Source organism: Diaphorina citri, unplaced genomic scaffold (genome assembly GCF_000475195.1).
Source record: "Diaphorina citri unplaced genomic scaffold, Diaci psyllid genome assembly version 1.1 scaffold1230, whole genome shotgun sequence".
Taxonomy (NCBI): domain Eukaryota; kingdom Metazoa; phylum Arthropoda; class Insecta; order Hemiptera; family Psyllidae; genus Diaphorina; species Diaphorina citri.
This window is the reverse complement of record NW_007378659.1, coordinates 36,060-60,481: the sequence shown is the minus strand read 5'-3', so window position 1 is coordinate 60,481 and position 24,422 is coordinate 36,060. Positions and strand designations below refer to the sequence as shown.

General features: G+C 37.4%; 2 protein-coding genes and 1 long non-coding RNA gene across 3 annotated transcripts in view; 1 reads left to right on the top strand and 2 right to left on the bottom strand.

Moving 5' to 3' along the window:
* Positions 1 to 6,418, top strand: part of LOC103514832 (fibrillin-1-like) — a gene marked incomplete at its 5' end in the record, with an annotated part of 38,921 nt that extends 32,503 nt beyond the window's left edge. The window contains 2 exon segments of the mRNA XM_026827692.1: positions 5,321 to 5,516; positions 6,024 to 6,418. Coding sequence (XP_026683493.1) covers positions 5,321 to 5,516; positions 6,024 to 6,262 — 435 coding nt within the window.
* Positions 6,419 to 9,679: 3,261 nt separating this feature from the next.
* On the bottom strand, positions 9,680 to 10,994 carry LOC113469780. Its single transcript, XR_003393094.1, has 2 exons — positions 10,225 to 10,994; positions 9,680 to 10,016 (listed from the first exon to the last, which is right to left on the bottom strand). It is a non-coding gene; the product is annotated as an uncharacterized LOC113469780 (long non-coding RNA).
* Positions 10,995 to 16,246: 5,252 nt separating this feature from the next.
* Positions 16,247 to 24,422, bottom strand: part of LOC103514831 — a 15,443-nt gene continuing 7,267 nt past the window's right edge. The window contains exons 4-10 of the mRNA XM_026827691.1: positions 22,626 to 22,775; positions 21,926 to 22,100; positions 18,417 to 18,724; positions 17,918 to 18,002; positions 17,555 to 17,691; positions 16,954 to 17,187; positions 16,247 to 16,455 (exon numbers count right to left, since the gene is read on the bottom strand). Of these exons, the coding sequence (XP_026683492.1) occupies positions 16,447 to 16,455; positions 16,954 to 17,187; positions 17,555 to 17,691; positions 17,918 to 18,002; positions 18,417 to 18,724; positions 21,926 to 22,100; positions 22,626 to 22,775 (1,098 nt within the window). The 3' untranslated portion in view covers positions 16,247 to 16,446. The remainder of the gene's footprint in view (positions 16,456 to 16,953; positions 17,188 to 17,554; positions 17,692 to 17,917; positions 18,003 to 18,416; positions 18,725 to 21,925; positions 22,101 to 22,625; positions 22,776 to 24,422) is intronic.

The window sequence follows — 24,422 nt, the reverse complement described above, 5'->3', positions numbered from 1 at the left end:
TATTGTATGGCTTTGCTGCAGGTATTTCTGCTGCTGGTAATGTTACTGATCTCCGCGATCTATTCAGTTCTTATTCTTGATTCGCGGAGGTACCATCTCTTATTACGATATAATTGTGCAAGTTTTGCGAAGGATTGTTTGTTGTTTGTTTTTAAGGATTTAACTGTGCAATTTTCACGAAGGACTGTTTATTTGAAAAGCTTTTTCCGTGAAATTTTAAATATATCCTTTAATTCGCGTAAAATAAAAACTGTCACGAAATAAGGATTTAATTAAATAATATTACGAGTACGAGTATCACAAAGGATTCTTTATTTTTAAGGATTTTATTTCCTTGAAATTTTCGATCTTCATTTTTTAAAATTTTGAAAATGTTCTTGTGAATTTTGCGTGGAAGTTAAATAAAATTAGGTAATTAACTAGAGTTATTTTTTAACCCAGTAAATAAATATGATTGACATTTTATTTATGACGATTCTTTGTGAATAAGGCTGTGGCAGAAAATCGCGTAGGTCTTTTGTTTTTCATTGCTTCCTCTATTCTTGTGATTTCTTGAATCGTTGGTACTATTGTGATTGGATTTATACATAATAATACCAATAAGTTTTTTATTCTTTCATTCTTTACAATATTCTTTATAATATATTCTTCATCATCCCTATAAGTACTTGTGTACTTTTAGGGACCATAACATCTTCTTATTATGTATTCTAAAGTACCTAAAGTGCTCTAGGTAGGTAATTAGGTATACCTGCCCAAGTGCCATGGTTTTAATTTATTCTCATCTTCTTCATTAAGCAATGTGTTAACGCTTGAATGAACACTGGTTAGTTCAGTGAAATTGTAGGTGATTCATTTTATAACTTTTTGTGCTAATTATTCCAGTGGTGTAGTGGTTAGCGCGGTGGACTTCGGATCTGGAGGTTGGTGGTTCGAGTCCAAGTCAAGTCATAAAATTTAGCGTAGGTACCTTACATTAGAAGGAAAAAATATGTATTTAAAACAATCAACTCAATATATAAAACATCTCATCTAACGACGAGCCCATTGGCAGTGTAGTGTATTAAGCGTAGCGTAGTGTATTAAGCGGGGAACGACATTTGTGACAATCATTTATGCTTAACACAAGCGTCAACATATTGCATAATGTCTATAGATTCTATGGTACCCAGATCGATCGTATGTGAGAACATGGTTGATGCACTACGCTGTATGTTATGTGAAGAGGAAGCTGGTACACCCAATGTGGTACCTGTAATATGCATTTTGCTTCAAATACTAATGCCCCTACTCTCTTCCTACACATTATAAATATGAAGTAGATAAAAAGTAGACAAATAAATATATACATATGTAGATTCCGTGCCAAGTACCAGCAAAAACCCGGTATGGTAGGGAATAAAATAATATTGTAAAACAAAAAAAGCAATCTGTTTTCATTTTCCCCTATTGACCTTTGTTACAAAGGCTTTGTATGATTATAAAAATTAAAACAACATCGGAGATAGGTATCTATGAGTTGTAAGGTACCCAAAACATTAGGTAAGATAGTTAGGTAGGTATCTAGTAAGGCACCCGATATCTAACTCTTCAGAAGTTAGTATCCTAATGATCTAACTCGTCTTGTAACTTGATCACATCGGATTTGGTTCGTTGAACTTTGACTTGTATTAGAGAACCTATCGAGTGTTCATTACTTGTATTAGAGATAGAATCTTAAGAGTCTTCTCGCGTAAAGTCTTCAATAGGTCATCATGTTAAGCAACATGGAGCATGACAAATTTCGTGACAGGCGAGTGAGGTGGGTATCGATCGGAGATCCCCACGTCCACTTGGCTACAAAATTTACAGACGTTTTTTTCAGTTTCTCGTCCACACGCACGATTTGTCATACAATCTGTTCATATGATCAGATGGTAAGACAAAATAGTATCGTACCAGGCTCAAGGAATCTGAATCACCTGATTCAGGAAACTTGACTCACTCATTCACATAACTCCGCCCCTCGCTCTGAGTCATTGAATAATTTATAATGATCATGACTCGGACTATACTATTGGTTCATGATCATTACTTGGACTGATTATACATTGGTTCATGATTGGACATGACTCGGACTATACTATTGGTTCATGATCATTACTTGGACTGATTATACATTGGTTCATGATTGGAACCAACCTCAGTGGTGTAGAGGTTAGCGTGGTGGACTTCGGATCTGGAGGTTGGTTGTTCGAGTCCAAGTCAAGTCAAGTCATGAAATTTAGCGTAGTGCATTCAGCAGGGAACGATATTTGTGACAAGCAGTGGTGTAGTGGTTAGCGTGGTGGACTTCGGATCTGGAGGTTGGTGGTTCGAGTCCAAGTCAAGTCATAAAATTTAGCGTAGTGCAATAAGCAGAGAACGACATTTGTGACAAACATTTATGCTTAACACAATTAAAATTCCTTTTTTATTGCAATATAGAATCAAGAAGAATAGAATATGGAATAGATGACGTATTGTGGTACCATGAGGTACGGAATGACTTTGAACTGACTGCAAACTGCATTGCCACCTCTTCTCTTTTATTGGTGAATTGCCACTATAGTCTGTGCCAGGCAAGTTGGCCACCTACGGAGAATTGTCGTTCGTCTATCGTACAATATTTACATATTTATTTTCTGTTGTTAGTTCGAATATGGAATAGATGACGTATTGTGGTACCATGAGGTACGGAATGACTTTGAACTGACTGCAAACTGCATTGCCACCTCTTCTCTTTCATTGGTGAATTGCCACTATAGTCTGTGCCAGGCAAGTTGACCACCTACGGAGAATTGTCGTTCGTCTATCGTACAATATTTACATATTTATTTTCTGTTGTTAGTTCGCTTAGTTGCTTAGTTCGCTTGCAATTTTAAACTTGAGAACTATACATACACATGTTCGTTAGATACAAAAGTAAACAGAGAAAAAAATGAGTGATAGGGTTGATTTTGAGGCGACGGCGCACCTAAGGCGACTTCGCGACACACTTTGAGAAGCTCTGTGGCATAATCCATAATATCCATAACACTGGCAGATTATCTGAGAACTACACTCCTTGGATCATTAGTACAACTTGATCTCTGCATTACCATTTATGTAACTGGTCCTCGTTCAGTATTTGCCCGTGGGCACTCCGCACTCCATTGCATAGCTATAAACTCAATGGCGCTATGGCATAGCTACAACCATATGGCAAACGTATATAGCACTGTAGTGACTATAAACCTCTATACACAAGCCATAACTATAAACCTCTATATACAAACTATACACTTGGCAAACCTATAATATTATAGAGATTCGTACCTATTGAGATCTTTGCATCTGAATCTCTATTGTGTCATATTGTATGGCTTTGCTGCAGGTATTTCTGCTGCTGGTATATGTTACTGATGTTGGTAATGTTACTGATCTCCGCGATCTATTCAGTTCTTATTCTTGATTCGCGGAGGTACCTACCATCTCTTATTACGATATAATTGTGCAAGTTTTGCGAAGGATTGTTTGTTTTTAAGGATTTAACTGTGCAATTATCACGAAGGACTGTTTCTTTTAAAGGCTTTTTCCGTGAAATTTTAAATATATCCTTTAATTCGCGTAAAATAAAAATTGTCACGAAATAAGGATTTAATTAAATAATATCACAAAGGATTCTTTATTTTTAAGGATTTCATTTCCTTGAAATTCGATCTTCATTTTTTAAAATTTCGAAAATGTTCTTGTGAATTTTGCGTGGAAGTTCAATAAAATTAGGTAATTGACTAGAGTTATTTTTTAACCCAGTAAATAAAAATATGATTGACATTTCATTTATGACGATTCTTTGTGAATAAGGCTGTGGCAGAAAATCGCGTAGGTCTTTTGTTTTTCATTGCTTCCTCTATTCTTGTGATTTCTTGAATCGTTGGTACTATTGTGATTGGATTGATACATAATAATACTAATTGGTTTTTTATTCTTTCATTCTTTACAATATTCTTTATATATTCTTCATCATCCCTATGAGTACTTGTGTACTTTTAGGGACCATAACATCTTCTTATTATGTATTCTAAAGTACGTAAAGTGCTCTAGGTAATTAGGTATACCTGCCCAAGTGCCATGGTTTTAATTTATTCTCATCTTCTTCATTAAGCAATGTGTTAACGCTTGAATGAACACTGGTTAGTTCAGTGAAATTGTAGGTGATTCATTTTATAACTTTTTGTGCTAATTATTTCAGTGGTGTTTTCATAAATACTTCATTTATTTTTATTTATATCATAGGTAGGTACAATAAATTGGAAAAAAAAAAAAAATATCTTTGATGACACCTATGATGTTTTGATGGATGGAGATTAGGGATACCTTTTCCCCTCCCAATTAATCTTTTTCTCTCCCCCTCCAGATGCCACCCCGCCGATCTACCGTGACGTGTTCCCCAAACCCGAGATCCGTGTGGTCTGTCTGGCCGATGGTGTCCAGGTAGACATACACAATACCGACCAGAGTTTCTCCGGAGTACTCTACGTGAAGGGTCCCCGCCGATCTACCGTGACGTGTTCCCCAAACCCGAGATCCGTGTGGTCTGTCTGGCCGATGGTGTCCAGGTAGACATACACAATACAGACCAGAGCTTCTCCGGAGTACTCTACGTGAAGGGCCACTCTAACGATGAGAACTGTCGCAAGATCGTGTCGCAAGACGCGCCCAGTGTGGACGAGGTGTTTAAAGTTAACTTTGGCGAGTGCGGCCTGATTCATATCAACGTAAGTGTGCACGCGGCTTGATGTAGGTTTTAGTGTATTGAATCAAACTACAAACAAGAAAATTTGTCTAGCTAGGGGACGCTTGTCTGGCTAGGGGACGTTAAACAGAGAGTAGACTAGCGTCTGACTGTGTGACTATAAACAGGGAGAAGAACAGTTAACCCTAACCAACCTAGCTAGCTGATACGTTTCAAAGGGTTCTCTCTGCTTGAAAAGAACAAGCGCAAGTACTCACGATGGTTAACTACGATTCAGGACGAGCCAATTTAACATGACTAGAGACCATCACCCTGGTGTATGGCTGATAGAAGAGACATTGACTTCGGATCTGGAGGTTGGTGGTTCGAGTCCAAGTCAAGTCATAAAATTTAGCGTAGTATATTAAGCGGGGAACGACATTTGTGACGAGCCTTTAGGCTTAACACAAGCGTCAACATATTGCATAATGAAGAAGGTGAGAATACATTCCTTCCTTACAACATTTCGTTTACAACAATGAATTCCAATGTCTAAATTTCCCGCTTTCTCTCTTCCCCCTGCAGGTGAACTGCCGCGGATACGACGCATACGGTCGACGCCGTCGTCGTGACGTCGATATAACGCAACGTCGAAACAATTCGGCTCAGATAATGGAGACAGCATGGAGCGGACAGCTGAGGGAGGAGATCACGATAGAATCCAATCCCATCCTCACGTTCGAACCCAAGGAGGGAGAACGGTATACGAATCCGATGGAAGGTAAGTTGAAGGAACGAAGTTGGTTCTAAAGTAACTTAACGATTTTTCTTTAGTTAAAGGCACTCTTTATTGGTTTAAAAAAAAAGTGTTTCACCGCCAACTATCTTTTACAAATTTCTCCAAGTCTAGTTATTAAAAACATTGAGTCCAACAACTGATATGTACCCAGAAAACTGGCAGAATTTCTACATTGTATTGCTTGGACAACCTTGCTTCATGAAAGAATTGGTGTTTTTGCTGCTGGTGCAGCGTGATTGATTAGATCAATTAGTTTTTCTGTATGATATTTGCTAAACATGTTCAACATATAAACCTCAGTAGTTAGGGTACTGGCGCTTTTCTCGTAAGCAAAAGTATGCTGGTTTAAACCTCAACTAAGTTATGGCCAGCCACTCACTATCAGGTAGACCTGACAGGGACACCTGGTCTCTGGAATTTTTCATTTGAGAATCCACCATGACGTATTTCGACACATCTAACATCTCCCATGTTCTCTCCAATTCACAGAGGCCATCCGTTCCCAACTGGAAGACATCTGCATCTCCATCCCAGGCCTCATCGTGGCCCTCATCATAACCGCGCTACTTGCCCTGGTGGCGGTAGCTATTGCCGTCTCCTGTTGGCTACTGGCTTACCGGCGTCCGGCAAGAACGACCGGCCCTTTGCCGCACCCTCCGGAGTTCCCCAACCCGCTATTCTCCCACCCCGAGCCGGTCGCGGAACCCACCCCAGATTATCTACTGTAGAAATCTGGGGGACCGTCCCTGAGAACTGAAAACCTACCCCACCTCAACCACCATTATTATATGAACATTTGACATTACAAACCCTTTTTGAGCAAAATCACAAGAAAATCCATAGTCTGAAGTAAAAAAAAAAAAATCCAGAATTGGACAAAATAACAAAACCAACCACCATTATTATATGAACATTTGACATTACAAACCCTTTTTGAGCAAAATCACAAGAAAATCCATAGTCTGAAGTAAAAAAAAATCCAGAAATGGACAAAATAACAAAATATACACCTACATACGAAGACTAAATAAAGGAGCTTGGTGGCATTGCGTCCCGCCAAGTCAAAAATGTGCTGGTGCGTCGAATAACTTCATTTTTGGAGATATAACGTAATTAGAATCACAGTTAGCTCCTTTTTTTAACACCAAAAGAAAATCAGTTTTAAAACCTAATATCCCATCTTTATTTTATGTCAAGAAGGAATTCGCACTTTCGACCATTCGCCAACTTTCCTGCCCAAACTTTCAATGTAGCTCAAAAGGAACATCAAAACTGCCCAGCCTGCGAAAAATGAAACTGCCGCGAAAAATGTCGAAAAAAAACGAAAATTTTGTAAACCTTTTATTTTTTAGTTAATACTTTGCGCGAAAATGTCGAACAACGAAAATTTTTGTAACCTTTTAGTTTTTAATTTTAAAAATGTACGTTTATAACAACCCATGTATGCTTTAATATTCGATGCTTTTAAATTGTTTTTGGTCAAATAATTTATTTTTTTACGTGCGTTATTTCGATTGAATTTTACTCATGTGCCAATTTTATTGTTGAACATAAACGGTGCTCTTAATAACTTCGTTCAAAATTGGCTTTTGTTGGTCTCGCACTTTCGACCATTCGCCAACTTTCCTGCCCAAACTTTCAATGTAGCTCAAAAGGAACATCAAAACTGCCCAGCCTGCGAAAAATAAAACTGCCGCGAAAAATGTCGAAAAAAAAACGAAAATTTGTAAACCTTTTATTTTTTAGTTAATACTTTGCGCGAAAATGTCGAACAACGAAAATTTTTGTAACCTTTTAGTTTTTAATTTTAAAAATGTACGTTTATAACAACCCATGTATGCTTTAATATTCAATGCTTTTAAATTGTTTTTGGTCAAATAATTTATTTTTTACGTGCGTTATTTCGATTGAATTTTACTCATGTGCCAATTTTATTGTTAAACATAGACGGTGCTCTTAATAACTTCGTTCAAAATTGGCTTTTGTTGGTCAACTGATGAATTTTCAGCGTAAAAAATTTCACATTTTAGGGTATTTTTTTGTACAGATAACTCACGCTTATAAATATTTACTACAGTTGCAGGCAATGTCTGGTGAAATATTCTGGTTGTAGTAAAATTTAAACACTGAAAACTTAATGAAAAATTTAGTTGAAATAATAAATTTTAGCTTGAATAATAAATGTGAATATAAGAATTACCTATTGAATATAAAAAAAGCTTGAAAAACTATGAGTGAAACTAAATATAAATCAGTTTAATAAAGAAATTTACTATTTCATCTTCTTCATTCAGACATCCTTGCAACTGACTCTCTTAGTTTTTAGATTAGAGATTCATTTTTAGATCCTTTTCAAAAGAAATTGACGAGCGCTTAAATGGTTCCGAATTTTTACAGGAAAATAAAATGAACCCTATAAAAATTTATTTTACTTTGATTGATTGAATGGTTAATTGATTGATTGGATGTTTGATTTATTGATTTTTTTTCTTTAAGTCTAAATTACATATATATAATTCTGAACCATTTAGCCTCGAATTTTCTTCAGTCAATTTTTATTTTATAGACTTTAATTATGTGTAATATTTGAACAAAAAGAAAACTAAAAGTTAGGTCTACTTTTTTGATGACATTTTTTCTCCGGCGATTACGCTCTAAAATAAATAGAAAAAGTGTTCTTAAAATTTTAGATTTTCAATTTGTGTTTGAAAAGGGGACGTGTAAAGAAAAGAACACCTATTACAGAACACGTGGTTTAATCGTCATATTTGAATATTTTGATAGACTACGGAATATTTTCGATCAGTTGTCATTGATCCCGAGGTTAATCGGGAAAATTTTGTTTTACAGAGGTCGTAGAAAAAAATGGTCAAAATTGGCTCGATATTTTACAAAACTCGGCCTATAGTTTTGTGGGATCATTGACTCGATTTTAATCGCTATTTATTCTTCTCTGCTGTTCAAACAAAGCAGATACTTGTTGATTTTTCAGCTAAGTTTTCTATTCCTGGAGGAAAAAAAAATCTTTTGAATCTCCAAATTGCCATATTTTCCATCACAATATACTGGTGTTCTCCTCGTTACACTCCTCATAGTTGGTGTCAGTTTTTTCAACTACACCTAATAAAGTTCTCAGTATTGAACTCACTTTTAATTTTCAAGACCTCAAATTTGTTCGGAATACTCGCGCTCGAAAATTTTTCTCGTGTAAATACCATCTTGATACTTTTCTCCTAATCTTTACTTCCTTCAGTAATAAAAAGTCTGTAAATATTTCCCTTTTAATCGCTATTTATTCTTCTCTGCTGTTCAAACAAAGCAGATACTTGTTGATTTTTCAGCTAAGTTTTCTATTCCTGGAGGAAAAACAAATTCTTTTGAATCTCCAAATTGCCATATTTTCCATCACAATATACTGGTGTTCTCCTCGTTACACTCCTCATAGTTGGTGTCAGTTTTTTCAACTACACCTAATAAAGTTCTCAGTATTGAACTCACTTTTAATTTTCAAGACCTCAAATTTGTTCGGAATACTCGCGCTCGAAAATTTTTCTCGTGTAAATACCATCTTGATACTTTTCTCCTAATCTTTACTTCCTTCAGTAATAAAAAGTCTGTAAATATTTCCCTGAGGAGATCTCCCATTGTTGAGTGTTCACCAAATTTTTGGTCTGATAAAATTGGAAGAAAAAACTGTTTTGTATGTAAATAGCATGTTTATTTTATGATCCTTTGACGCGAAATTGGAACGAAATAAGGAAGATGTTTTTGGTGATTTTTAATATTTCAAAGAGGACGCATGAAAGTGCTTTTCAATCTGGGACGCTAAGATCGAAAGGGACTTTTATAGCTCCGAAATTTTATAGCTAAATTCCGTTCAGGGATAAGCTTTATCTTTGTTTTATAAGACTTAAAATCAAGACTACCTTCAAAACTACTTAGGTATATGTATTTATAAAATCCCTTGAAATTTCACTTGATAGATTCCAAAGTTCGGCCTATAACTTTGAAATCTATTGACTGAAATTTGGGGCAATCATGTGCACTGCCATATTTGAAAAACCACCACGCACTGCCCGGCCAATAAACTTACCTATTTAAGAAACAAAAATCACCAAAAATATCTTCCTCAAAACGAATTTTTCTTCGCGAAGGATTTTCTTGTAATTTATATTAACTAAATATTATATTAATTTATTAACTGCCTTGTTTAATTAATTTCACGAAGAAGCATTAATCTTTATTGTTTTAAGAATAAAAAAGGATGTTCTAATTTTGTACAGAATTGACTTTAATAATTATTTTTGTTAACAGTAATAATTGACTAAATTGTTATTACGATTTGATTGAGAAAAATGTTTTGGTGATGAAAACTCTCAATCGAAGAGAATTTGTTTTTATTGGCGAAATATTTTTCTTGGCGACTCTTTCAAAGGTTTTTTTTACGTTATTTTGCCTGGTCCTAAAGTGCTTCCTTTATACCTAATCAGGTGCTAAAGTTCTATCTCTCTTTTTTTCTTCTTTGGAGATTGATTGGAGAAATATTACCAATTTTTATCTTATTCCTTAATTAATTTTGAAAAAAATATTTAGATCTGAAATTTCCAGGTGCTTGATTAGTATTTAAAGTAGTAATTGAAGAAAAAAATCTATCAAGGCCATATATATGCCTAAAGTGCTTCCTTTATACCTAATCAGGTGCTAAAGTTCTATCTCTCTTTTTTTCTTCTTTGGAGATTGATTGGAGAAATATTACCTATTTTTATCTTATTCCTTAATTAATTTTGAAAAAAATATTTAGATCTGAAATTTCTAGGTGCTTGATTAGTATTTAAAGTAGTAATTAAAAAAAAAGTAATTGAAGAAAAAAAAATCAATCAAGGCCAATATATTTAAAAATTAACCTTTGGAAGACTCGGTTACTAAAATGTATTTTTTTCTCTTAATTAATTAATGGTTAAAATTTGAAGAGTGAACTTTGTGCTTGTATTATATTTTTCTCCCTCTTCCTAAATATTAGTATCTATATCTAAGTTTTGACATTTGAAATTCTCAGTGAAAAATAGTTCCAGAGGTAGATTCTGGAGTGAGAGAGAGAGAGAGAGAGGAGCGAGAGAGAGAAAGAAAGAGAAAAGATTCTGAAGGAAAGAGTGATAATCATAAAATAAATTTAAATAGGATCTTCAGGTGTCAAAACTAGGCCAAATTCATAAGGGTGAAAAAACATCAAGTACTTGAGTGATGAAAATTTAATTGATTTTTCCATCGCTTGTTAGCAAGTTTAACTTTGACTGTTTTCTCATCGCTATGAATTTGGACTGTAGTCACATTAATTTTATATTACTTACTGTTGGTTGATTTTTCCATTGATTTTGAGATAGATAAATAAATAAATGAAAAATGAAAAAATTCCCCAAAAATTTAAGGAAGAACACCGATTGAAAAATCAACCAAGAGATAAAGACTATGTTTTGGTGATGAAAACTCTCAATCGAAGAGAATTTGTTTTTATTGGCGAAATATTTTTCTTGGCGACTCTTTCAAAGGCTATAGATTCTATGGTACCCAGATCGATCGTATGTGAGAACATGGTTGATGCACTACGCTGTATGTTATGTGAAGAGGAAGCTGGTACGTGGTACCTGTAATATGCACTTTGCTTCAAATACTAATGCCCCTACTCTCTTCCTACACATTATAAATATGAAGTAGATAAAAAGTAGACAAATAAATATATAGATTCCGTGCCAAGTACCAGCAAAAACCCGGTATGGTAGTCGCTTAGTTGCTTAGTTCGCTTGCAATTTTAAACTTGAGAACTATACATACACATGTTCGTTAGATACAAAAGTAAACAGAGAAAAAATAAAAAAATGAGTGATAGGGTTGACTTTGAGGCGACGGCGCACCTAAGGCGACTTCGCGACACACTTTGAGAAGCTCTGTGGCATAATCCATAACACTGGCAGATTATCTGAGAACTACACTCCTTGGATCATTAGTACAACTTGATCTCTGCATTACCATTTATGTAACTGGTCCTCGTTCAGTATTTGCCCGTGGGCACTCCGCACTCCATTGCATAGCTATAAACTCAATGGCGCTATGACATAGCTACAACCATATGGCAAACGTATATAGCACTGTAGTGACTATAAACCTCTATAAGTCTATACACAATATCCCTTACCCGTCTCGTGGGCCGTTTCGAGTGTTGGTACTGATAGTTAACATTGTCGTTATGTACGGGGACCTTTCTGAATAGGAGTTTAAATTCTTCAATGGACGTATAACTGTTGACTGCCCAGGAAATGTTGTAGCTGTCCTTGGAACGACCGTTGGGGTGTGACTTGAAAATGGCCGGATTGGGACGACCTGTGAACATGAAAAGAACGGACAACAAAGGGTTAATACAGTGGGAACAGTTACTTTCTATTTTACTAGTGGTTGACCCGTCCTTTGTACGGGATCAGCGTGGCATAAGAGTCATAACTTTGAGGTACTGCCATTTTGAATCGGGATGGAATATGACAATTTAAATAGCCTATGTCACCCTCAGTACTCTTCTCAACAACCACAAAAAATTTCATCAAAATCGGTCAAGCCGTTTTTTCGTGAAAAGAGGACAACAAAAGGTCCATGAGAGTAACAGCGCCGTAACAGACAGACATACATGTACAATTGTACATGGCCCTACCTACCCTAATATCGAAAAATATCGATATATAGGAATATCGATATTTTACTTTCGTATGACAAATTTAAATAGCCTATGTCACCCTCAGTACTCTTCTCAACAACCACAAAAAATTTCATCAAAATCGGTCAAGCCGTTTTTCCGTGAAAAGAGGACAACAAAGGGTCCATCAGAGTAACAGCGCCGTAACAGACAGACATGTCGGCAATATCGATATTTTACTTTCGATATATCGATATCGGAAATATCGATATTTTTATAAATATCGCCCATCCCTGCCTTAGGCCCGGTACGAGTGTTTTTTCGTGAATTGGCAGGTGAAAAAGAGAAGAGAAAAAAGATAATAATAAAAGATTCAACTTGAAATCTTTTATTATTATCTTTTTTCTCTTCTCTTTTTCACCTGCCTTAGGCCCGGTACGAGTGTTTTTTCGTGAATTTTTTTTTTGACGATTTTTTTTTTACAACCTGAAAATCCATTTTTGATTTGCCATTTTTGACGAAAATTTCGACTTTTTCTCGGCAATATCGATATTTTACTTTCGATATATCGATATCGGAAATATCGATATTTTTATAAATATCGCCCATCCCTGCCTTAGGCCCGTTACGAGTGTTTTTTCGTGAATTGGCAGGCGAAAAAGAGAAGAGAAAAAAGATAATAATAAAAGATTCAAGTTGAAAAATAGGTATATTTTTTGTTAAATCATTTCATTTTCTTTTCTACTCTATTTTAATTTTTACTTTTCGAATTGAAAAAGTAAAAATAGGTATATTTTTTGTTAAATCATTTCATTTTCTTTTCTACTCTATTTTAATTTTTACTTTTCGAATTGGGTAGGTTAGGTAGGTACATCTAATTATAAGGAACATTCAAGCAAAAGCGAACATCTCAACAATAAACAAGCTGGGTCCGTCCCTCCGGGAATTTTTTAGCCCGTAGTTTATTTGATCGTGTACCTATGTACCTACCTAATTTGTTTAATATTCAGTTTATTATCATTCTTGATTTGATTTTTTGATTTTACTTTCATGTAATGATTTAAAATCAATACTAGAGCCCGTTCTCCCTTTATTCCCAATATAATGTTTAAGTCACCCATCCATTTATTGGCCTTCCTCGGCGTAGCTTAACATAGGTAACGCTAAAACCGGTCTTAAATGAACGGCTGGCTCTCTTCTATCCAATCTACCTTCTCTCTTCACTTTCGGGACGATAAGATCTCGGTAGTTATGGTACCTTCTATCAAACCTCTTCAAAAAAGAGCTAAAGACAAAAACGATAGAAAATAAGCTTTTATCCGTTAAATCGGTCAAGCCGTTTTTTCGTGAAAAGAGGACAACAAAAGGTCCATGAGAGTAACAGCGCCGTAACAGACAGACATACATATAACCACAACACCTAGAAAGCTGAAATTTGGTAGGATTATTCCTTTTATGGTCTAGGTGTGCAATAAGGAAGGATTTTGCGAAAATCTAAACCGATCCTGAGATATGATCGATTTTTGATCGCTAAAATCTCCATAAGAAATACACAGAGTGCAGAGACTGCGGGATAGAAAACTTTTCCTCGCTCGCCTAATATTTGAGTTTCGTTTATGTTTTTAGTTTGATAACTACAAGTTCGGCCATGCCTTTTCCACAAGTTTGGCCATGCCTCGGGATGAACTAGCGGGATTCCGGAGCGAAGCGACGGAATTCAGCTAGTTATATTCATATGATCACAGTCCGGAAAGGCGAGTTAGGTAGAAAAATATGTATTTGGTTTCACAAAAAGTAAAAATAAAATCAAAATCAATACAAAGTAAATTCTCTTGAGTGATATAAATATAATTAAAGACACGAACAACATTGAATGAGATGAAAAGAGGAAAAAAAAAACACATACTTGGCAGGTTTCACCAATGCCTTTTTTTGTAGGAAAATTCACAATTGTGACACTTTTTCGGTCAAAGAAGGAGTAATTAAAAAGAAAAACTGTATATTTAGGAGTTAATTTTGTTTGCAAAAAATAATAATAGTGAAAAAAAAAGCATTCAACTCATCTAAACGTAGAATTTTCTATTAAATTTTTATTTTCCTTATACTATAATAAGGAAAGTAATGTGTTCTTTATTATTACCTCTATTGACTTTTTGGGAATCCAATAAAATGGAATCTCCCATTAAAAGTGTGTGAAACCCATCAAAAGAATAAGATTTATTTATTAGACATCTAGAAATGATGGTTAAAAAGTAATTTCCAACGTAAAACTAAAAGAAAAAATGTAAGGTACAAATATTTATAAGAACTTTGAAAAAATATATTGTATAAGATATCCAAGCTATCAAATAAGGAAGTTTAATGACATAAATTACAAGTTTACAGACCACTATTTCCCTTTCAATACACTATTTTCCTTATCTCTTACAACTTCTCTCTCTTAGTTCTTTCTCTCCACTTGTGACACTTTTTCGGTCAAAGAAGGAGTAATTAAAAAGAAAAACTGTATATTTAGGAGTTAATTTTGTTTGCAAAAAATAATAATAATAAAAAGCATTTAACTCCTCTAAATGTAGAATTTTCTATTAAATTTTCATTTTCCTTATACTATAATAAGGAAAGTATACGTAATGTGTTCTTTATTATTACCTCTATTGACTTTTTGGGAATTCAATAAAATGGAATCTCCCATTAAAAGTGTGTGAAACCCACCAAAAGAATAAGATTTATTTATTAGACATCTAAAAATGATGGTTAAAAAGTAATTTCCGACGTAAAACTAAAAGAAAAAATGTAAGGTACAAATATTTATCTAAGAACTTTGAAAAAATATATTGTATAAGATATCCAAGCTATCAAATAAGTTAGTTTAATGACATAAATTACAAGTTTACAGACCACTATTTCCCTTTCAAGACACTATTTTCCTTTCAATCTCTCTTAGTTCTTTCTCTGCATCCTCTTATTTTACAATAATTTACAGACTTTTCGATCACAAATAGAAAAAAAGGTCCCACAATTACAAAAAAAAAAACTCATTAATGGGCGGGACCACAGTCAGAGCTACAAATATTTCAAGTTATTTTCTGGTACACTTTTATGTTTATCCAGCAACACTTTACTTTTACAGTAAGTAGTGAAAAAAGTACATTTAGGAAAGTAATGAAAAACAAAGTACAGTCCCCCAAAATAAAAAAAAAAAAAAAAAAAAACTCTTTAATGGGCGGGACCACAGTCAGAGCTACAAATATTTAAAGTTATTTTCTCGTACACTTTTATGTTTATCCAGCAACACTTTACTTTTACAGTAAGTAGTGAAAAAGTACATTTAGGAAAGTAATGAGAAAAAAAAGTACAGTAAAGGAAATTTAAAATTAGGAACGATCATTGTAAAAAATTTGAGCCGATACGATGAGGAAATAAAGGGAGCATAAATAAGATGGTGAAAGCAAAATAAAAAATAAATCACGCTTACACAGAGAAAAGAAAGTGAAAATTAAAGTACAAAATAAAAAATCAAAGAGACTTTAATAAATATAAATAAAAAAAAAAAAAAATCAAAGTACATCATAGCACGAACACACAATATAATATTCGCAACAAAAATACAAGTATAGGTAAAAACATATGAAATACTAATCTTAAGTTTACGAAGGTTTATAAGAAAGTAACAGTTAAGATATGAAGAAATAAGTTGAAGGTCTTTTGTTTAAATGAGAATTAAAAAAATATATATATCGTTCAATTATAATTTATTTCCAGCCAGAAAAGTAAAAAATAATTTCAGCAAGAGATTTTATTTGTCACTTCGTTACACATGTTCAAACCAGTCAGTCAGATCAGCAATTTTGTCAATAAAAAAATTATCAGTAAAAAAGGAAAAAAAAAAAATTTTCTCAAAAAATAGTCTGTACTTTTTTTAGAAACCGTTTACGAAAAAAAAAAAAAACATTTCTTTTGTAAAAAAAATAATTGCCCTTTTGGAAAGCACAAATTTTAAGTCATTTACCCAGGCAGTATAGCCTCTTGCTTTGGTCTGTCAATCTACAGGAAATCAGTCGTCAAAATGAGTTGTCAACTTCTGGGTCATCGTGGTTTTAGAAGATAAGTGTTAGAAGAATATTGTCAATTTATAATTTTATATGTTCTTTAAAACGGGGGGTTTTTCTCTAGCCTGTAGTACTTCACAATTCAGTATATTTAAGCTTTTCAGGCAAAAGAAACACCTCTGTTTCAAAACAGAACACACTCACCTTCCTGTCTCGGACTCTTCAGTTCACTCCGCTTGCCCTCATAGCATACATAGGCTCCGTTGAATATATTGAGGAAGGCCGGGGGTTCATGGCCGGCCCCTATGCGAACCTGAGGGCCGCGCTCTTCATCCAGTTGCACGGTGAGGAGCGCCGCGGCCCCTTGTTCACGATTAAAATACCAATACATATTCGTGCGGGAATCGAACCCAGGACCTCGTGACTCACCTTCCTCTCTGGGGCTTTTTAGTTCACTCCTCTTGCCTAAAAACCAGTACATTGAGTGCATGTGGTCTGTGTCGTAGCATGTCCAATGTCCATCCTGTAGTATGTCCCTGTTGTCCCTCATCAGATGAGTGAAAAGAGACAATACTTCTCATTTAGGTACTGGATCAACACGAGAATAATAGAAAGCACACCCTCTTAAAATAAATGTAAAAAAAAAAAAACAAAAAAAAAAAACAGTGGAATATTTTCGATTAAAATACAGCCCTGCAGCCTGTTTCATTTTGCACTGTTTCCACACAGGCAATTCGACAAACTCTTCCCGAGGCATACCCAGGATCTCTAGGAAATGTTCAGGGGAGAGGTATAGCTCTAGTTTGGTGGGGTCTACGCCTTCCGGTAGAGGTCTCTGGAGTAGCTGGCTAGGAGGATATGTGGAGCGGGATAGTTTGGCTAGTTCCCGCTGAACTAGCAGGATTTCCCCTGGCTTGTGCCCTTCCTGGAAACGCAAGAGAAAATAATGGGTTGGAATCAGAAAACATTTTTTTACGATCAGTGTTTCACTGCCGCTTTTATTTCGTAGCAATGAAACCACTGCTACATTAGACTCATGTCATCTGTGTCATAGCATGCCCATCCCGTAGTATGTCCCTCATCAGACGGGCATGAAGAGACACAATACTTTCCATTTAGGTGCTGGGTTAACACGAGAACACCAGAAAGTAACCCGTTGAAATATTTGCGAAAAACGAGTGCAAATTTTTGATTTCCATGCTTAGCCTTTTTCTTTAAAGAAAACTCCTTAAATACTAAGGCCAGCCAGTCGCTATCAGGTACACCTTATCAGGTTCATATGTCAGGTCTACCTGATGAGCACGTGCCTCGGGCAATACACTAGACTCGAACTCCTCTATATGCCAAACCCGAAGGTCGAGGGTTCGAATCTCGTTCAGCTTACGAAGCTCCTCGTGAAAGAAGTTAACACCCCGGCCTAGGTGAGTTCCTGGAATGGATAGAATAACAGGAGGTCATTAGATCAGTATAAAAGTAAGTGCTTTCAAATGAAAGCAACCTCCGTGGCCCAGGCGGTTATCACACTAGGCTTGCACGCTGGAGTTCCCGGGTTCGATTTCCGGCGGGGTCGAAGTTTTTTCGGCTCTGTGCTTGGAGTTCGGGGTGCACTCAGCCTCGTGAGGACAATGGAGTAGCTTCTTCAATCGAGTAGCGACCTGTGGTAGCATTACCAGTGAAATTGATTGCACAGAAAGCACTTTGGAATGGTGTAATATGCACAGAAGTTGTGAAATATCTATGCTTACCACAAAATAATTTGAGATTTGAGTTAAATAGTAAAAAGATCAAGTGGAAATCAGGAAGAATTATTGCCAAAAGAGGTACCGTACCTATACGTATTCTGTTTGCTAACGGTATCGGTTTTTTTAACGAAAAATGCGTCCAAATCCGAATCCATCCTCGGTACAGCCACCTTCGCCTCGCCATTGGTCGAAATTTCCCCTCCGTTCGTTCTGGCTTCACTCTTATTGGTCGAAATTTCTCCTCCATTGGGTCTCACTTCTCCAGCTTTGCTTCCATTGGTCGTCAGGTCTCCACCGTTAATTTCCCCTCCGTTGGTTGTTTCGTTTCCATTGGTTCCCACTTCCCCTCTCTTCGTTGCTTCGCTGTCATTGGCTATTTCCCCTACATTGGTTCCGGTTTCTCCACCCTTACATTGGGTCTCACTTCTCCAGCTTTGCTTCCATTGGTCGTCAGGTCTCCACCGTTAATTTCCCCTCCGTTGGTTGTTTCGTTTCCATTAATTCCCACTTCCCCTCTCTTCGTTGCTTCGTTCTCATTCGCTATTTCCCCTACATTGGTTCCGGTTTCTCCACCCTTGGCTCCTCCTCCATTAACTTCCCCTACAGTTGTCACTCCGCCGTTAAGGAGTGGGGATGGGTGTGGAGTGTCCGAAGAGAGGGAGGTGCTACGAGTGAGTGCGGAGTGCTCCTCCTCGCCCAGTGTACGGGGGATGTTGGTAGCTGTGGAAATAGAGACGTGGAGTGTCCGAAGAGAGGGAGGTGCTACGAGTGAGTGCGGAGTGCTCCTCCTCGCCCAGTGTACGGGGGATGTTGGTAGCTGTGGAGTGGAAATAGAGACGATAAGGCTAGAATAATGAAGTTACGAAGGGCTAGAATCACAATGGAGCAGTTGCAAATGGGTAAAAATTATTAATAAATGGTCGATTCCTATGTAAAAAGTTGTGAAAAATCCAAATCTGAGGTCAAACCTCCGAAAAAATAACTGTAAAAGGTCGAAAATTCAATTTTTATTTTCCGTCAGAGTCCTGAACTCTGACACGTCACCCTGGGGGGAGAAAGAGAAGGTAAAAATTATTAATAAATGGTCGATTCCTATGTAAAAAGTTGTGAAAAATCCAAATCTGAGGTCAAAACTCCGAAAAAATAACTGTACAAGGTCGAAAATTCAATTTTTATTTTCCGTCAGACTTCAGATGATGCGCAGAAACGTATGCGCACAAACATGAATTGCGCAGAAATGCATGCGCACAAACAGATTAATGTGTTGCCTGCGAGGGAGCTTTGGTCGGGTGTATGCGCACAAACATGAATTGCGCAGAAATGCATGCGCACAAACAGATTAATGTGTTGCCTGCGAGGGAGCTTTGGTCGGGTAATTTCATGTGACGTCATCGCGCCTACGGGAGCGTATGCCGTGACGTCAAAGTTCACGATTTACCGGTATTTTTTAAATCGATTTATCTCGGGATCTAGGAGTCGTAGAAGAAAAAGAAAAAATTCCCTAGTTCCTAATTTTTTCTGTTGTCTTAGAAACCTTACAACGCTTGAGGGTTGATGCAGGACCTAAAGGGCTACCAGAAAAAGCTATCTGGACAGATCCGATTTTCAACAGGGGCGGAGTTATTAAGGATTTTCTGTTTTTCAACATTTTTCATACCTTGTCCCCTTAAAACAATTTCTTGACCCCGCCGGGAATCGAACCCGGGTCTCCCGCGTGCAAGGCGAGCGCAGTGACCACTACGCCATGGGAGCTGACTTAAAATAATAATTAGAATAAATGAACTTTTAATTGTGTAAAAAAAAAAAATCAAGAGGATTGATAGAGGGAACTGTAACTGCTAAGGTCTTGTCGTCCCGAAATCAAATAGAGTAAAGCTGGCTGTCTCCTATCCTGTCTTCCTTCTCTCATCGATTTCGGGACGATAAGACCTTAGCAGCTACACTTCCCTCAACTGAAGAAGCTTTTACTCCCTTTTTTTCTCTGCCAGCTGGGAAAAAAAAAAAAAAAAAAAAAAATCAAGAGGTTTGATAGAGGGAACTGTAACTGCTAAGGTCTTATCGTCCCGAAATCAAAGAGAGTAAAGCTGGCTGTCTCCTATCCTGTCTTCCTTCTCTCATCGATTTCGGGACGATAAGACCTTAGCAGCTACACTCCCCTCAACTGAAGAAGCTTTTACTCCCTTTTTTTCTCTGCCAGCTGGGAGTCGAACCCAGTCCCCTGGACTAAACCTTACCTGTGCTATATGAGGGGTCACCCGGGCCCCCTGCCACAAGTAACACTGGCCACTACTCGTATTGACCAATAGGAGACAAGCACGGGATCTGAGCTGACGAATCGAACAGGCGACCTCTAGCATCTGAGCCTCGTTCTGTAGACTACCGCGGATTGTGAACAATCGCCAAGCTGTAAGGGAAAGAAGAGAAAAGTTATTTATTTCTTTTTCTTTGGAAAAGAAGAAAAACCAGTCGGGCCCCCTGCCACAAGTAACACTGGCCACTACTCGTATTGACCAATAGGAGACAAGCACGGGATCTGAGCTGACGAATCGAACAGGTGACTTCTAGCATCTGAGCCTCGTTCTGTAGACTACCGCGGATTGTGAACAATCGCCAAGCTGTAAGGGGAAAGAAGAGAAAAGTTATTTATTTCTTTCTCTTTAGAAAAGAAGAAAAATTATACGGAATTTCAATTATTTCAACTTTCGATTATTTCAACTACCCTCGGTCCCAATTAGTTGAAATAATCGAGGTTCTACTGTACATATGACCGAACCCACCTCACTCGGGGTAACCAGTACATAAGAGTCCCCGCTATTGACCGAGTCCACACTGGGCCGCACCAGTCTCGTCTGGACATGCCGTCTCCCCTTCACTTGTAACAGCATGAGGGGCAGATAGGGGGCCAGGTCCTGTGGTAGGGGGGGCGGGGTGGAGTGGGTACTCTTCAGGGCAACAGCGGCAAAGTCTTCCTTCGAGTGAGGGGGGGCGGGGTGGAGTGGGTACTCTTCAGGGCCACAGCGGCAAAGTCTTCTTTCGAGGCCAGGCCTGCGAGGGCTTCCACTGCTAGGTTGGCGTTCTTCTGGGACACTGGGAGTAAAAAGGCAGAGAAAAATTACCTTACAATATCCTGGACTTATAGTTGGCATGTTTGGTTTGGACGTTTCGGGTTTGAATTCCAGACCCGTCTTCAGCAGATTGTAAAAGTTATATTTAGAAACCTCACCCAAGTAAGCGCAACTGATCTATTTGGGTTCATTTTTCCCGTTTAAAGAAAGAGGTTTGATAGAGGGAAACTGTAGGTAACAACGGAGGTCTCAAGATAGAAACACACTACTATCACGGCACGTGAGTTTACCTGATGTGAGGGTAATGTGACTATCATGAACGAAATTACTCAGATTTCACGTGACGTGACGTGATAGTAGTGCGTTTCTTTTTACCTTTACTGTTCCCTCTATCAAACCTCTAAGGAACTAATTGTTCCATAGTTATCATAAAAACAAAAAACAAAAACAAACAAATATTTAGAAACCTCACCCAAGTAAGCGCAACTGATCTATTTGGGTTCATTTTTCCCGTTTAAAGAAAGAGGTTTGATAGAGGGAAACTGTAATAACGGAGGTCTCAAGATAGAAACACACTACTATCACGTCACGTGAGCTCACCTGGTGTGAGGGTAATGTGGCTATCATGAACGAAATTACTCAGACTTCACGTGACGTGACGTGACGTGATTGTAGTGTGTTTCTTTTTACCTTTACTGTTCCCTCTATCAAACCTCTAAGCCTTAGAGGAACTAATTGTTCCATAGTTATCATAAAAAAAAAAAAACAAAAAAACAAAACAAATATAAAAAAATCTAAGAGGTAAACTATTGAAAAATTAAGTTAAAACTTGTAGCTCACTTCCTTCATCACTCACCAGATTTGCACTTAAACCGCTCAGGTCGCGGCGTCCTTCTTTGCCGCTCCCCAGGGCCGCCATTCAAGGTCACGCCACCCAAGGTCAAACTCGACAGCGGCGAAGTCTTCTCCTCTTCCGAGTCCAAACACATGCGTCCCGCGACGCTAAACTGACGAGCGTCGCTAACCCCTACCCGGCGCTTCCAGCCTTGGCTAGCGGTCTCGAGTTGACCTAGGCGGGCGGCCAGGCGTGACTCCGGAGGAAGTTGACCTAGGGCCTCGCTGACGGGGACGGAAGGTGGAACCGGGCAGGTGAGCTGAGACCGGATCAGGTCCTGGGCTTGCTGAAATCGGGATGGGGGGGGGGATGAGAGGTTGTGAGGGACGTGAAAAGTGTTCAAAGGACATACAAGGAGACCAGTATTAAACTTGACAGATAAAACATTTTCAAACTCATTTGTAAATACAGTAGAACCTCGATTATTTCAACTTCCATTATTTCAACTCCAAAATCCATTGTTTTTTTTCCATCTTTCAAAGGATATCCTATCCTATCAGAGGAAAAGATGATAGAAAGTGATCATTTCAACATCGATCATTTCAACTACCTCCGGTCCCAATTAGTTGAAATAATCGAGGTTCCACTGTACATGACATGGAAGGAGTCCAACAGTATTGAGGTTAAAAAGTAGCCAAGTCAAGTGAAGAATAACCCCTACCCGGCGCTTCCAGCCTTGGCTAGCGGTCTCGAGTTGACCTAGGCGGGCGGCCAGGCGTGACTCCGGAGGAAGTTGACCGAGGGCCTCGCTGACGGGGACGGAAGGCGGAACCGGGCAGGTGAGCTGAGACCGGATCAGGTCCTGGGCTTGCTGAAATCGGGATGGGGGGGATGAGAGGTTGTGAGGGACGTGAAAAGTGTTCAAAGGACATAAAAGGAGACCAGTATTAAACTTGACAGATAAAACATTTTCAAACTCGTTTGTAAATACAGTAGAACCTCGATTATTTCAACTTCCATTATTTCAACTCCAAAATCCATTGTTTTTTTCCATCTTTCAAAGGATATCCTATCCTATCAGAGGAAAAGATGATAGAAAGTGATCATTTCAACATCGATCATTTCAACTACCTCCGGTCCCAATTAGTTGAAATAATCGAGGTTCCACTGTACATGACATGGAAGGAGTCCAACAGTATTGAGGGTAAAAAGTAGCCAAGTCAAGGGAAGAATTATTAATAATAATAATAGACTCTTGAGTGGAAGGCAACCACTAGGCGAGGTTAACGCCTTAGGCGTTCTCTACCACCTAACCCTTAGCCTTAGAGCTCTATTATTATGTGGTCAAATTCTCAAATAAAGGAGGATAAAATTCCATACCTCGGCTGGGATCGAACCCACGCCCTCCTGATTACCAGGCGAGCGTCTTGACCACTACGCCACCGAGGCAGAAATTAATTATTAGAACTCGAGTTTTAGTATATATGCAGGCGTGTGACCACAAGTGATACAGTAGACTAAGTGAGGCACGTGGACAATGGCGCTAGACAGGTTTGTTACGCTGTGACTTATGATCAGCATAAAGCCAAGTTCCAATCTTCACCAAACACAAAAGTTTTCTGAGGCGCGCGTAAGGAACGATAAGTAGGCGGTATTGTGTGCTGGAAGAATTTGCGACCGAGGTTGGCAAGCAGTAACCAGCAGTGAGTGCTTGATTAATTCTACTTGTGTCTGTCTCAGCTTCTGCTTTGTACTTAACTAGGTATGTAGGTTTTGGTTTTTTATTAGTTTATAATAATATCGGCCAGTGGCGTACCACATAGTTGTCACTGATACCAATAAATTAAACGAGATACTCTACGAAAACTCCATGAAGAGTTCTCTTTGCAATGCTCCTCATTAGAGCAAGGGTAGTGAACTTCTTTATCTATCACAGGAAGGAAAATTCCCCTGAGCAATTTATTATGATATGTTTTGTTGTTTACTGTTTTTTTTTTTTTTTTTTTTTTTTTTTTTTTTTTTTTTTTTTTTTTTCTTCCTAGTCTCAAATAAATTCATAATTCATTTTCTGAATTACTGTGTGACGGAAAGTTTATTAATTATTTTTTAATGCATTTTAATTTTAATACAACATTTTGAAACAGAAAAAAAAGGATTGCATGAGAAGAAAGAAAGCAATTATCCAAACAAAATGTTTTGTGTCGTCTTCGGTCCTAAATCATGATTTTCTATAGTCTTGAATATTCTATGTCAATTTGTTCTAAGAACTCTAAGCTCCAAGATAATAATGAATATGGTGACAAGAATCAGTTTCACTCAAACTTTACAACCAAAGATGAAAGGAATCATTAAATTTTAACCCAACCGAAATGAGTTCGCGCATTAACAGAATTTAAAACAGATCTCTAGAGTTCAAAGCAAAATTTTCATAAAAATAAACTGAGACAGCTTGAGAAAAGATAATAAACTCACAGGTAAAATAAATCTAATAAAATAGGTGTCATACTTGTGGAAAGTA